The 15,811-nt window shown below is 40.4% G+C and overlaps 2 protein-coding genes across 5 annotated transcripts in view; one reads left to right on the forward strand and one right to left on the reverse strand.

Annotated features, from left to right (window-relative positions):
• Positions 1-15,811, forward strand: part of vps8 (VPS8 subunit of CORVET complex) — an 88,894-nt gene that overhangs the window by 20,952 nt on the left and 52,131 nt on the right. For 2 of the 4 annotated variants that reach the window (XM_085182173.1, XM_085182171.1), the window contains exons 7-13: positions 5,732-5,856; positions 12,262-12,348; positions 12,560-12,627; positions 13,085-13,238; positions 13,329-13,388; positions 14,996-15,103; positions 15,264-15,344. In XM_085182173.1, coding sequence (XP_085038299.1) covers positions 5,732-5,856; positions 12,262-12,348; positions 12,560-12,627; positions 13,085-13,238; positions 13,329-13,388; positions 14,996-15,103; positions 15,264-15,344 — 683 coding nt within the window. Of the gene's footprint in view, positions 1-5,167; positions 5,441-5,731; positions 5,857-12,261; positions 12,349-12,559; positions 12,628-13,084; positions 13,239-13,323; positions 13,389-14,995; positions 15,104-15,263; positions 15,345-15,811 lie in introns of those variants that run through there. The other 2 variants (XM_085182174.1, XM_085182172.1) reach the window with 2 other exon arrangements.
• LOC146504808 (DELTA-stichotoxin-Hmg2b-like) lies at positions 5-4,896 on the reverse strand. Its single transcript, XM_085182182.1, has 3 exons — positions 4,763-4,896; positions 3,913-4,006; positions 5-629 (listed from the first exon to the last, which is right to left on the reverse strand). The coding sequence occupies exons 2-3, from the start codon at positions 3,978-3,980 to the stop codon at positions 203-205; spliced, it is 495 nt and encodes a 164-aa protein (XP_085038308.1). The 5' UTR covers positions 3,981-4,006; positions 4,763-4,896; the 3' UTR covers positions 5-202.

The raw sequence follows: 15,811 nt of genomic DNA on the forward strand, positions 1-15,811 counted from the left end.
ATTTATTGGGTTGTTTCCAATGTTACAAAGAAAACCTGATTTTGATACATACACGTCTTTCATGAGTCAGTCTAGAGAAAAAGCACTCTTGAGTATACAATGGCAAGTGACCAGTATTACCAGTTGACTGACCCTTGCAGATACGTAGTGGGATGACAGTGATTGTTTTATATTTCTTGTGTAACATCTTGCGTCTGTTGTGTTAGTACATCCCTGTGTCATTGACATCCACCCTCAGGACTGCTTCACCTGAATCAGACATGGAGGCACTGACAACAACGTAGTCACCTTCATAAGAAATGCAGGACCCGTCAGCCTTGGCTCTTACGAACCTATTTTCACTCCCATTATACATGATGTCGTAAAGATTATAGTCGCAGTCGGTTCCTTTGTCAAAGATCCCCACGGCAAACCAGGTGGAGTAGAGGCTTCGATCATACGGCACGGAGAACATGACAGCCATGACGTGGCTATAGTCGTTCGTGTCAGGATTGAAAAGGTCATAGGTGAAGACTCCAACTGCTCCAGTTGCACTGCCAGTGACTTTGTTAAACAGTGCACTGGCTTCAGAGCAGGGACCTACCATGGGTGGCAAAGGGACCTCGCATTTGCCGCTCTCACTGAAAGCCCTAAGCATGGAGACACAGTGTGTTAGATGGGTCTGACAGAAACACTTTGACCAATTCTTCTGGTTATACTTTCCAATAAGTAAACACTGTTTATCTAAACTATGTAACAATAATGCAGTTAATAGGACACATTACATGGAAAACAGTAGGGCTGCCACGATTAGTTGATTAGTCACGATTACGTCGACTATCAAAATCGTCAACGACTAATTTAATAGTCGACGCGTCGTTTGAAGCTTTGTAAGATCACAAAAGACGCAGGAATAAGTAGTAGGATTTAAGAGTGTAATAACGGACTGAAACAGAAGATGGCAGCACTGCATGTACAAGGATGCCAGCTGCCGTTAAACCCCGAAGAAGAAGAAGAAGCTGTGTCCCAGAATTCATAGCGCAGCCCAGCTCAGTTTCCAACAATGGCGGCAGCTAGTTAGTTTTAATATTACTCTCATTATTCTTTCTGGGTCACAAAATAAACGTTTAACATATTTTCAGGCAAGAATGTAGCTGTGTAAACCTCAAATATCTGCTCAGTTTATCAAGACACCACATATTTTCAAAAGCGCTCCGACGTTTTCGGAGACGTCTGTTAGCCACTAGCTCGATAGCTAGCCGGGGGCTAGGCTAACTAGAGCCGTGAGAACACCGGACTCCCGGCAAATCGTTTTCAAACCCACCGCCGTCTTTCGCTACTCAGGTTAAACATGATATATAAGTCACTTAGATAACTTAAAAATGTTATTGTTTGGCTTTTTTTTAGTATTTTATTTGTTCCTGAGTAAATCGGTTTGGCTGAGATTAAAGAGATGCTCGAGAATATCCTCCGGTGTCCTGTTATATTTTAGATAGCAAGGAGTTTATTAAACTTCACTGAAACAATCTGCAAATTTCATTAACATTTAATAAACTATCATCTTGTCTTTATTTTTAGTTAGCACATACCTTAAACACTTAAAGCTGTAAGCTAATGATAGTTATATAAGAGCAGATGCTGCTGGTGCAATAAGCTGTAGTTTTACGTCCAATGGATGATGATCTGATTAGTGGACTAATCGCAAAAATAATCGGTGACTAGTCGACTATCAAAATAATCGTTTGTGGCAGCCCTAGAAATCAGCATTGTAAGACCTGAACAAACCAGGTTCCATTGTGCTGTGATGGTTTTGATTTCTCATTCGCATCACTGAAGTTACATAACAAATGTAACACTAAACTTATACCCACATACGTACTCCAATTCTTATCCTTATAGGGCAAATATATGGAGGAGTTTCATTTCAATAAATTGAATAAAAGTGCAAAACAGGAAGCAGCAGCTTTGTTACACAAACATCCTCTTTGACTGCTTGGTTGGGGTTAGCATACGTTCTGCTTAAACATCACTGTGGGATTTCTTCGTCCTAGCTTTGCGTTAGTGATTCTGCCCATAATGATTGTGCAGGTGTGCTGTCTTTGCTGTGCTTGTAGAGGATTGATGGTGTTTTTGCTGCAGTGGATTCATGTTTTTGGACTATCTAGAGCAGATGTGTCAGACTCATATCGTGGACCACACACAGCCCATTTTGATCATTAATGGGTGAGACGCTCCTTTCTGTCAGTGTAAAGAAATTTCATATTTAACTGTTTTTCTGCATGTTTTTGTAGAAAAGTAAACATGTTCTACATGTTTATTGCATACTTGCTGTCACATAATGGTCCTTGCATGTGAATGCCTGCATGGTGTGCCCATTAAAATAGTCCCAGCCCTGCCTACATGGGCTGATGATTTGATTTCGTTAATAACTAACCAATGAAGTGATCTCACGGGCCGGATGTTTGACGCCTTTGCACAATAGTGTGCTGTTTACCATCATCAGGAGTAATGTGCATTTAATCCACCTCAAAAGTTACACATTGAGCTGCTGTTTTTCATCTCCCACATGAAGTGTGGTAAGCTGCCAAGCTACAGGCAAGCTACACGACTGTACATAAAAATGTGCTGGATCATCATCTATCCACTCCTTATGCAGATCATTGATGATGCAAGTAATGGATTCATTATTTTAGGATTTTACTTTGGTAAGAATTTGCAAAACAAAAACACTTTTCCTCTTTCCATTTGCTCAGATGTGCACTGGCTGTGTTGGATTTTGCAAAGTTTGCCACAATGATAAACCCAAAGGTTTAAAAAGATTATAACCAACTATAATTATTGAAGTGGTCATCCATCATGGTTGGGCTGGAACTCATTCAGGCTTTCATAAGACAAGAGACAGAGTACACCCTGAACAGGACACGTCACCAGCCTATCTCAGTGCTAACATAAAGAGACAGATAACCATTCGTACCTACAGCCACTTTAGAGTCACCAGTTAACTTTATTTGCACGTCTTTGGACTGTGGGAGGAAGCCAGAGTAAATCCATGCAGACTGCACACAGAATGGCCCCAGAAAGCTGATGGATTCAAACCCAGGACCTTGCCGATGCTAGGCAATGTCGCTAACCACCACAGCACTGTGCTTTAGATCTGTGGCTTTTATTCTGCAGCCGTCTTGGGTCTCATCATCATCTTGACTACTTTTTCTTGGCTCGACAGCACATGAACTAAAAGAACTGTTTCATGGTTCACCATGAGGGCTGACAGGACGCTGTGGTTGTTGGTTTCTGCATGCTAACGGCTAACTAGCAGTTGCATCTTTACTGTAACGATATGGAAGAAATGACCAACAGCGTCTTTTTTGTTCTGGAGCAGCACATCTTGAGAATTCATGTCTAAATAAAGGCGACAACTTCTCTGCTGCATCCTCAACAGCATGAACGTGTTCCTCAGATGGCGTGCTGAAAGCAAAAGCCAATGAGGTCGTCCCTGCACCAGTGACCATCGCAGCCAGTTTGTAAAACTTCTGGTTCTTTCTCTCAATATTTGCAAATTCCCCTAAAACTCAAACATTACATAGAGAACTGGACTATAATGACATCATTGATTAGTATCTGTAATGCGGTTACAGCAAATAAAACAATAAATTGATGCTGTTTTTATAGTTTTATTTGCTGTTTGATTTACTATCATATTGTTTTATATTTCCATTTCCTGTGTTGTAAAGCACTTTGTGATTTTTTTTATCTGTAAATTTTACTTACTTACTAAACTGAGAACATCACAAGTGTCTACAGTACTGCCGTGTGCACACTGAGTAGATTTGAGCATTTTAGACTGTTTGTATTGGCAGCAAAAGATGATTTATGTTGCATTAAAACCATTCTTGAAACTTGCATGAAAAGGAAAGTACAGAAGTGACACCGCACCTTGGGTTGGCCAGAGTGTAGTAGCCAGAGTTGTTGTTAATCTCAACAGAACAGCTGCGATGAGGCATTGTGTTGATGCGATGGCAGGAGGAGGCTGTGAATCAAAACATTTCACTTATATCACCATTTTTAAATGAAAGACACAGTTTGTCAAGCTGAGCTGTGTTCTGCTTAAAGATGTGGTGACGGTGGCTACAATTACACCTGTTTCCTGTGAAATCACAAGTTATCATTTGAATTCACAGTGACAGTTGACTAAAGGTACTTCATTATTATAAGGCAATATTATTGCAGAGAGAATCCCAATACTAGACTGTCCTGTACGAACATGCAGGAACAACTGGTTTTGTCACGAGCAGAAACTGAGTTACGGTGGTTTAAAGAGCCTTTGTAAAATGGGCCAATGGTGGAACAAGAATTAAGAAAGATGACGTTTAATATGAAAGTCTTAATAATATAAGACCGTCTTGCTGGGCTGCGGTCCATTAGACATGTTGATTAAGTAATTATTGAAATGTATATTTTATATGTAGCTGTCATTGTTACTTTACATTTACTTAGCTCCTTTAATCTAATTTGTATTACATAAAGCTAATATTAATGCTTATGTTAATGTTTGCATGTTTTATTTTAGCAACCTAAATTCCAAATGAGGGTCTCACCAGTCAGATGGTCGACTCAAACGTTGACTGTGCCAAATATCCAGACTATAAAATGACACTCAGACTAATCAGTGAATAAATGTGGTGCAGAAAATCTGCTATTGAAACCCAGATATTACCTGGAAATAAAGCCACAAACATCAGCTCACATCAGTGAAGGTAAGTTTGAATCATATTGGACGACTTACCTTTGTATCACTGAAAAATACCAAATTAGCTGTTTAAGCAAACGTTGTTAGTCCGGGTATGAACGAGTCCAACTGTACATTAGCTGTTATCACACCAGGTTATATTGACTCAGGTAATCAGCACGTACCACCTGACTCCCTTATCTCGTGTTCAGGATCAGCTTCCCGCCCCTCTCTTTCTCTGCCGTATCTAACAGTCGGACGGATCCATGCCTCGGGAACACTTTTGGTAGAACCTTTAAAGTCGAATGTTTGTACAAGGTGGGACTTCAGGATGCTTTACAGCGTGTGTTACACACACACACAAACACCACTGAGCTTTTAAGCTGCTTTTTCCCTAAAAGAGATGAAGTCCTGCATTTCTGTCTTTATTTGTCTTAGTTCTACTTTATAAAATGTTCTTTTTTTTACTAATTATATGAAAAACATGCAGGAGTCGCTTTTAAACATGACAGATGAGTAACTTCAGTAACAGCAAATTTCACTTTTATTCCAGAGACACACAACACACAGCCTGCTGGACACACTTGCTAATAAGCGAATTTACAAACACACACACAGGAACAGAAGCTTCATGATGTTCTGACTGTGGTTTAACTTTGCTCAGTATTGAACTGGTAGCAGGGCTGATCAGTGTCTCTCTGTGTTGCTGACATTATGATGCCTGAGCAGGAAAAGGTACGAGCACGTCTGTCAGATCCTCCTGAATGTTGTTCGTCTGGTGTTCAGCCTGAAACATCACTCTTTATGTGCATCTTGGTTTGGCATGTTATTTGGTTTCATTTGTTTATTTTTATTTACAGTTGATTACTTTTGGGGGTTGTTTTGTTTTTATGTTTAAATTATGTGCTTTTTAATTCTGGTATTGCACTCATAAAACTGAGGACTGGGACAACTTTCAGTTTGTCTTTATTTCATTTTTCCAGTATTTCTCCTGCTTTGTCAGTTAACCGGCCTCTTCCTCTCCAGATACCAACCAGGCCTTGCGGCTCTGTCTGGGTACCAAGACGACTGGAGCGGAGTTTGGCGCCGTCTCTGCCCTGAGCATCAACCACGACTGCTCACGACTTCTCTGCGGCTTTGCCAAAGGACAGGTACTAGGACAAGACAAAATAGACTTTATTTGCCACTAATTTACAATTGATTTTGTTAAAGCTGCCAAATAATAATGATGATAATAATAACAGTTAAATCATAGGGCCCTTTCAGCTCAGTGCATGTCGTGACCTGACACTGTGGAGGTGTGTGCTGTAGTCAGGTGGACGAGCCCAGGATTCTCACTGTTGTTACTACCCGTGGCCAGTGGGTGGCGTATGAGATCACTCACTACTTATGTGTTCCTGTGATATTAACACTGAACATTTCAGATAGAAACAGATGATTTTTATCAGCTGTAAGGTTGAGGATGTTTTGGATAATTTCAATTTGAGATTTAACAATTTAATGTCCTGTAGTGAATAATCCAAATTTGACATCCCATCACAGACGTGTCCTTCAGTTAAAAAAAACTCACATGCTTCGCAATTTAGCATCGCCAGGGTCATTAGGTTGAATTCACCAATGCTCATGTTGGTCAGATGAAATCTCTGCGAGAAATTTGATTAACTACAACAAAACTGCTGCCAAAATAATTCTTAAATTCAAAATAGCTGTCCTCCTTTTTGGTTTAGGACGTCCCTTTAACCCTTTAAAACCAGTCGGAGCGGGCACGCTCTGTTTTGTGTAACTACTTTTAAATCCTTGTAGCTCTGCAACCACGTGAGCTAGCGCAATCATTTTTTTTGCATATGAAACCGGAGGAGTTGTACTTACATCTTATGCCATCAGCTTGTCCTCGGTCACAGTTTCCTTCCACATATAGCTTTGCAAAAACTGCATAAAAAGCACTTGCAGCAACAAAAACATAATATTCCAGAAACACGCTTTGCCGATCCGATCAGCTGTTCGTAACACTTCCTATGTTGGAATAGACGTCAGAGCAAACTTTTGCTTTACCTGCCCGAAACTGGAAGTGACGTCATTTTCGCGGAAATGTAGTTTTTTACCATCAGGGCCTCATGAGCCTATACTGGTGTTTTTAAAAGTTATCTTTGACTTTATGACTTTCTGTGTGGTTTCTGGGATGCTTAGGACTCATATTGCACTGCTGGAAATAGTTTATTTTGATGCAGATGCTGCTTTTTTGCAAATTTGCATTATAATATTTATTTTTGTTTTTCCTGCAGTATATAAAAATTGGTGTATTTCAAAAATAAAACTATGAAGACACTCAAAATAAATTTCCTGTGGTGGGAAACTAGTTTGTGCAACTTTTTTGTATTTACAGTTTTGAGGGATAAGCCTCTTAAATTTCTCTAACTAGAAATATATGTTAAAAAAACAAAAACGATTTTCAATTTTTTTGTAGTTTATTGCACTTTTTTGCAATTTATGTAATTACTATGAACTTAATGCAGACATATTATTAAAATCTGGGCTATAATGGTTGTATTGATGTATAGCAACTTGAAATGCTCCCAAAAATGGCTCCACAGCATGTAAAAATATAATATAAGCTCTGGCGGACTTGGTTCTATGGTAGGTCTTAAAGGGTTAAGAGTCTTTTTTATTGTTTTTAAAAACATTACATTAAGCTGCCAAATTTGAACGATGGCTGGATAAGTACATATATAGAGACAGATACATAGATAGATGTAAATAGACTTTATGAATCCCACTCTGGGGGATTTCACTTGTTATAGCAGCACAACAGTGAGGAAGAAAAAATGAATTTGGGAAAAAAAAAGAAAAACAAGAAAATTACAAGAGTAACTAGAACTCGATATTTTTTTATGTGTACATGAAGTGCAGTGGGGGTGATGATGGACATATATTTCAGCAGTTATCTGTATTTTACAGTGTGACTGCTGTTGGGATGAAGGGATGACCTTCCCACCAGGGGAGTTGTCACATACCTGTACAAAGGTGTTAGAAGGTAAAAGATTGCAGGAGCGTCACTAAAAAAGTCCCGCACACCTCAGCCCGCCCAGCAGAACTTCAATTCAATTTTATTTATACAGCGCTTTACAGTAGACAATAATACATACAGAGAAAAACCCAACAATCATATGACCCCCTATGAGCAGCACTTTGGCGACAGTGGGAAGGAAAAACTCCCTTTTAACAGGAAGAAACCTCCGGCTCAGGAAGGGGCGGGGCCATCTGCTGCGACTGGTTGGGGTGAGAGAAGGAAGACAGGAGCTGACTTTGTCCTTTCTCGTACAGATCAGTGTTTTCTGACCAGTCCAGTTTATTGTGAAGGTGAACATCCAGGAACTTGTACTTGTCCACGACATCAATGCCAAAGCCGTGCATGTTCACTGTGATGTGAGTTAGTGTTCTCCTCTCACTAGTGTGGATGTGTAGGTGGTTGCGTTCACATCAGATGATAAAGTGAGTGATGTTGTTCCACTCACACACATGCAACAGTGTCTGTGTCACCACTGTTAGTGTATCTGAAGATTTGTAGAGTGAGAAGGACGCTCCCCAGGAAGGTCATACGTAGGGATGGGTACCGGTATCCGGTGCCATGATGGCACCGGTTCTGACATAAACGGTAGTAACCGGACTGAAAAGCAGCGCACATTTCGGTGCTTTATTTCGGTGCTTTTTTTCCTGAGCTGTGATACACTTTCTTCTTCCTTACATTTGTATTGGCGGTTGGCAAACAACTGAAAGGTGCATTACCGCCACCAACTGGTATGGAATGATACACTTTAGATTCTAGCCAATCATTTTAAGTTTCCGAGAATAGTAGGCGGGTCCAGGTACGTACGTTCTTTTAGAGCAGAGCTACAGATTAAAAATGTCCAAGGCGAAGCGGTCAAAAGTCTGGCTGTACTTCACAGCAAAAGATGCAAACTCAGCAGCTGCAACAAGTGCTTTAAGCTGATACTGTGATACTGTCAAAGGAGGTAACACCTCAAATCTGATGAAACACCTGGCGACGCATAGTGTTTTTTTTTAAAGCCGAGAAATGCGCCGTATTTGATAGCTTGCTGCGAGACCTCACACCGAGCACATCTACTGCTTGTGGGTTGCCTGTTATCGGACCCGGAATTAGCAACATCCCCCAAAAACCCGAAGAGGAGAGTCCTGGCCCCTAGCCCTGCCAGTGTAGCAGAAATGATGAGGATGATGATGCAGCAGCAGCCGTTCTTCTCTGCGTGAGTAGCTTCATGTTGTTCGTGTGTAATTTACGTTGAGTAGGCTAACCACGTTATTACATTAATGCATGTAAGGTGAACTAGCAAACACCATCATAGCTACATGCAGCTGTCTTCTTGTTTGATGGCAGATACTCCCTTCACCCTGGCCAAAAAGGCTAAAATGACCAAAGAAAAAGTGGAAAACAGTTAAACATGAGAGGTTTTTGGACAAAGTTTGTGTTTTTTTCCATTGATTAAGCTGCTTCCAGCCAAGAATGATACCATATATGCCCCATAGCTGCAGAAAAGGCTAACATTGTTATCTTTTTACAAAAAAACTGCTGAACATGAGAGGTTTTTGGACCACTTTTGTGTTCTCCATTCTTTAAGCACCGGTTTGAGCAACGTTTAAGCACCGGCATCGTTTCAAAAGTACCGGTTTGGCACCGGTATCGGATAAAACCTAAACGATACCCATCCCTAGTCATACGAGTTCATGCTAAAAGCTAACAGCTCATTAACACTAATTTCTTGTTCACAAACATCTGGTTCACATGCAGAGAGACGTAAGTATGAAGCCAGCTGCTAGCTTATTTACCACAGTCTGTAGTAAACTCATTAAAACAGTGAAAGCCTTCACTTCCTGATCTAGGAACAACAGCTTCCTGTTTCATGGTTACAGCATTTTTATGCTTCATGGGGAAACATTGAAATTCACCATGCTGACAGGATAACGCCAAAGATGAAAACCATTACCTCCTAACGCTTTTCAGACCAAAGTTTAGATGGCTGGTCAGCCGGCGTGTGGGTGATGATGACTAACCCAACAACACGGCGCTGATGATCTTTTGAACTTTATAATCCCAATAAAATGTTAAAATAAGTGAACAGATGATGAATAATTAGAATCCGTGCGACAAATTCACAAGACAAAATAATCAGATTAAAATTAAAAACGTGCTCCTTTGTGATTATAACATCTAAAAATTGTAAAATAAAAACTGTGATGACCTCAAATTACAGAAAGAAAAGTCTAGAAAACGCCTGAAGAGCAGTCACAGGTATCACAGCTGGTTGAACGTTTTCTTTCGTGTGTGGGGAGACGCTGACGTGCAGAGTTTAAAACATTTTGCAGCTAATAGGATAAATTCACTGCATTCTGTTCGACATCCTCCTGAAATCCAAACACACTGTTTGTGAAGTTATAGTTGATTATGATGGATGCCCCTCCCTCCACAACAAAGAGGGTGTCTTCTCCCGAATCCAAACTGGGAGCTGTTCCCACTGGGAGGAGACTGGAAACTGAAGGCTCTACCTCCTGTTTAAATATTCTAGGAACCACAAGTAAACCAGCAGTCTGAGAACAAAGTGCAGGACTGGGGTGATACAGTTCCATTAAGGTCTATATGGGTCCTGATTACAGTAGTCCAAACTAGACGTAATAACTGCATGAACTAGTGTAAGTATCGGGTTAGACAGCACGTTTTTTAACGTTTTATTTGAATTTAAAATAGGGCTGCCACAATTAGTCGACTAGTCACGATTACGTCGACGACTGATTTAATAGTTGACGCGTCGTTTGAAGCTTTGTAAGATCACAAAAGACGCAGAAATAAGTAGTAGGATTTAAGAGTGTAATAACAGACTGAAACAGAAGATGGCAGCACTGCATGTACAAGGATGCCAGCTGCCGTTAAACCCCCGAAGAAGAAGAAGAAGCTGTATCCCAGAATTCATAGCGCAGCCCAGCTCAGTTTCCAACAATGGCGGCAGCTAGTTAGTTTTAATATTACTCTTATTATTCTTTCTGGGTCACAAAATAAACGTTTAAAATATTTTCAGGTGAGAATGTAGCTGTGTAAACCTCAAATATCTGCTTAATTTATCAAGACACCACATATTTTCAAAAGCGCTCCGACGTTTTCGGAGACGTCTGTTAGCCACTAGCTCGATAGCTAGCCGGGGGCTAGGCTCACTAGAGCCGTGAGAACACCGGACTCCGGGCAAATCGTTTTCAAACCCACCGCCGTCTTTCGCTACTCAGGTTAAACATGATATATAAGACATTTAGATAACTTAAAAATGTTATTGTTTGTCTTTTTTTAGTATTTTATTTGTTCCTGAGTAAATCGGTTTGGCTGAGATCAAAGTTATAGTTTTTACACAGCTGAATAAACGTCAAGCAGACAGCTGATTATCAGAAGTGTGAGATGCTCGAGAATTTACTCCGGTGTCCTGTTATATTTTAGATAGCAAGGAGTTTATTAAACTTCACCGAAACAATCTGCAAATTTCATTAAAATGTAATAAACTATCATCTTATCTTTATTTTTAGTTAGCACAGACCTTAAACACTTAAAGCTGTAAGCTAATGATAGTTATATAAGAGCAGATGCTGCTGGTGCAATAAGCTGTACGTTTTACGTCCAATGGATGATGATCTGATTAGTCGACTAATCGCAAAAATAATCGGTGACTAGTCGTTTGTGGCAGCCCTAATTTAAAATAACACCAATACAAGGATCAAAGGAAGAAAAATTCCTGTTTTGGACAGGTTATATTTGTTAATGTGGTTTATGTTTATTTCTAATTGTTTATTACTTGTTGTCTTTTAATGTGCAGGTTTGATACCATAATTGGCAGAATCAAAATAAACTGATGCAGAAATGGGGAAATATGATGCAAAAATATTGTAACATAAAGAAAAGAAGTCACTAACATTACTGCTTTGCAAATGTTAAGTGGCTTGTCAAGCAGTTAGTAACACAGCTGACCAATATCTGCTTCCACCAGCTCTACCAGCGCTATGTGACCCTGTTTTTGTGGTTCCACTTGGGCTACAGACACATTTCATTAAACCTTCTGTTAATGCATTTTTTCCTAAATAAATCGTTACTTTGTAAAGATTTGCAAATTTTAACTATACGGATTATTTAGGAATGTAGCAGGCACTCATGATGTGAGGTTGATCACATGTCATCTGTCATGCTCTGTATGAGCGAAACTTGCACACTGTTTTGTCAGGATAAGGTCCGTTCTACTATTAATCGAATGCATTTTCGTGTGTTAGCCTTGAGGCATAAGGTCGTTTTTTCAGAACGATCATTAAATGATTGATTTGTTCATCTTTGTTTCATTTCCAGCCTTTTAAATCGTCGCTTTATTCTTCACTTCAGAAACACATCAAGGTCATAGCAAAAATAAAATTAGCATCAGTGTTGCTATGACAGGAATGTACTGCAGATGTGTTTACAGCGTTCACTTGAGTTCATGAACACTTTTCTCGTGTCGTCTCTCCGTCTGCACGATCAGATCACAATGTGGGATCTAGCCAATGGGAAGCTTCTGAGAACCATCACTGATGCCCACCCTCCTGGGACAGCCATTCTGCACGTGAAGGTCCATGCACACACACACACAAAGTCAGCTTTGTTTTGTTGTTACCAAACGTCACCCCTCCACTACTATTACTAAGGAAACATTTGTAACAAGGTTGTATTTTTCTGTCTGCGACTCAGAGATGGGTCTTTCTGTCACATGTGTTTCCTCCCTGATCATTTCTGTCTAACTTCTGTCCTGAGTTCTTCTTTTGCCTTTCTTGTTATTGTAGTTCACAGATGACCCAACTATTGCCGTGTGCAATGACAGCGGAGGATCTGTTTTTGAGCTGGCTTTCAGGTGAACGACTCGACTTTGAATGAAAAGTGACAGAAATGTTATTTTCAACCATCAGGTTCTTATGAGCAGTTTTTACGCCTCAGCACTGACAAGCTGACGGAGTATTGTTGGCATGGCGATTCAACGTTGTGGATACAATAGCTGGAAAATGAGGATTTTCTAATTGATACCATAGGTGCATCTACTAAAAATCTCAGATGAGTTACTAACTTTAACCTCAAGGTCAGAGGTCAAGTTTTTCAAAGATCTTGCGATAACTGAAGAAGGAAGTGACCTCGGATTTTCACATTTCTACCATACGTACATCTATGGAGAGGTTATTTTTTGATCTTCTACCTCTTAAATGAACACATTTAATCCCAGCAGCAACAAGTGTTGCTGTTTTAACCCGACTCTGATTCTGTGTATTTTTTATGTTCATGCATCTTTCTCATTGGTTCCCCTCGTTTGTTCTCAGGAGGGTGATGGGGATGCGGTCATGTGACTCTCGATGTCTCTTCAGTGGTTCTAAAGGGGAGGTGTGCTGTATCGAACCTTTGCGTTCTCCTCCGGACTTCAGAGACCATCCCATCACGCACTACTCTCTGCTTGCTATGGCATCTCTCACTAAGGTGTGCAAATGCCAAAGGTCGTCCGCAGGTCGTAATCGTGTTCTCACTCATGCAGCATCAGGTTCTGATGGTTTTGTCTTTTCACCCCAGATTCTGGTCATCGGATTAAAGCCGTCCCTGAAAGTCTGGATGACATTTCCTTACAATAAGGTATGAAGTGCGGTTTGCATGTATGAGTCGGATCCACTGACGTGATGATGTGATGGCACTACTTTGATGTGCTGTGATTAAAGGATACAAATGTTTCAATTTCATTTACCATGAACTGTAAACGAGAGACAGAGCGCAGCTGTCGAGTCCTTGTTTACCAGGCAGGCAGAATGAGAACTGCTCAGAGGTCCTGAAAGACTCGCGGCTCGTTCCAGCTCAAATCTCCTTCTGCTCGACCGCGTGCTCCGTAGCAGAAATTTTGAACGTAGTTGCTGTGAAATATAACTTATATGCTTATATAACAAATAATGTTCAAGATGACCATTTAAAAAAATGGTTTGTCGACGCACTTTCACTTTGGCACATTTTATATCTCAGATTATTAAAGATAAAAGTCCAATCTTACCATCACAGCGAGGATGTGTAAGTATTTCCAGCACTCATACAAAGTCTCATATGTGAACACAGACGAATATAAAACTAATAACAATTTCTGAATCGTATGCAGTTGAATTTGACAGTTTATAAACATAAAACATGTAGAATATTTAAAAAAAAAAACTTCTTCGTCAGGAAAATAGAAAATGCAATTTTCATTTAAAATTCATGCAGGATTTAGCAAATATGACAAGTTTGATTCAGAATATTTAATTCATCCCTGAAATTATGTGGCCAGTTGCTTTTTATACAATAAACATTATTTGTACAAATTCTAACAAATAGCTGTAATTATAAATACCCCACAAATATACAGATATACACACACATACGTGGACACTGAGGCGCCCTCTCATCATTCTGTACTTTATTTTTTTTATTTAACCAGGAAAAACCCGTTAAAAACTCTTTTTCAAGGGAGATGTGGCCAAGATAGGCAGCAGCAAGAGTCTCACAAAATTACACAATTAAACACAAACAGCAACAACACACGCAAAACTAAATGAAAAAAAAATCAATGAATTCTGTCATTTTCCAGTCGTTCTGCAGTTCGTTCCAAGCTGCGGGTGTTAAATGGGTGTTTATTGAGGATGTGCACACAGTCAGGCTGTACAGGCATGTGTACTGTGGTGGAGCTGTTCACAGAGTCACAGGCAGGAAGGATTTCCTGTGTTGCTCAGTGATGCATAGCACATTAATAACATGCACTATCACAGCTGCAACCCTTACAGCAGGCCTAAGAGCCGTCTGACTCTCTGACAGTCACATTAATATCAACAGCTTTGATACTTTGAATAGAGTCGGTTCAGTTTCATACTCAGCATCATCATTTATTTCTTTTTCAAAGTGACTCAGCTGCTGTTTTTAGCATTTTTTTGCTTTGCAACTAGAAAGTTGGATTTCTATGTGGTGGTGATACGAGCCACTGGTCCCTGTTCAAAATCCGTGTCTTTCCCAGTAGAATGGATGTGCTTCTACATGCTCCTCTCCTTTTTGTTCCTTCTCAGTTCAAGATTGGATCTTATTCCAAAAACATGTCTACGTTTTATTTAGTATCACTTCACAGTTAAGACAGGGCAGAGTGCTGATGGGAATGTGGCACGACCTCCGAGGCGCTACATGAGATTGGAGATTTGTTTCCGATGTCGTGTTATATTCTCCTTTGTTAGTCGGATCCATCCAGTGTTCCTCAGCTGGCCTGGCAGTTTGTTGCTGTCCAGAAGATGGTCAATCCAGTCCTGGCTTTTTGCAAAGGAGATACCGTCCACTTCCTCTTGGTAAGTGCTGAGCTGTGATATATCAAAGCTTTCAGTAAATCATTAGTGTGTTAAAGCTACGAGGACATAAACTGACACTAAATAATGTTGGACTGTTAGTTATCCCTGTCCCAGTTCTCCCTGGGATCATGTTTTCTCTCCTCCACTACTGTTTGTTCAGGTAAAGAAAGAGGAATCGGGGACGATCCACGTCATCAAACAGAGACAATTCCAGCTCAGCTGTGACATCATCAGCCTAAGTGTAAGTACCCCAGGAAGATGCTCAACAGTGGCACATATGCACTCATACACAGGTCAGCAGAGGAGTGCTGGATGGATTTAGGAGTTTAAACTTTCAGAATGGTTTATTCTCATAAAATATTATCATCCTGCTGACAGTGTTTATTAGAAAGTTCCATTCTGCTGGTTTCTTGGGACAAACACTTTCTGGTGTTGTGCAGATAATATAAAATGCTGAACTGACATCACTATTGGAGGAACCTCAGTCCCCGTCATCAAAAAGAGTCTTCAGTAGTGAAACAGGACAAACACCAGCAGGGCGGGGCTCAGTCCTTCAAGCTCGCGCCCTGTACCAGAGTCCTGGGAGCCTGAGGGTCCTCTGCAGGATCTTTGCTGCTCCTAGGACTGGAAAGAGATCTCAGATGTTGTTCCTGGGATCTGCTGGAGCCACCCGCCCAGTTTGCAGGTCACTGGCCCAAGTGGGCCGAT

Source organism: Neolamprologus multifasciatus, chromosome 13, assembly GCF_963576455.1.
Source record: "Neolamprologus multifasciatus chromosome 13, fNeoMul1.2, whole genome shotgun sequence".
In the NCBI taxonomy this organism is placed as follows: Eukaryota; Metazoa; Chordata; class Actinopteri; order Cichliformes; family Cichlidae; genus Neolamprologus; species Neolamprologus multifasciatus.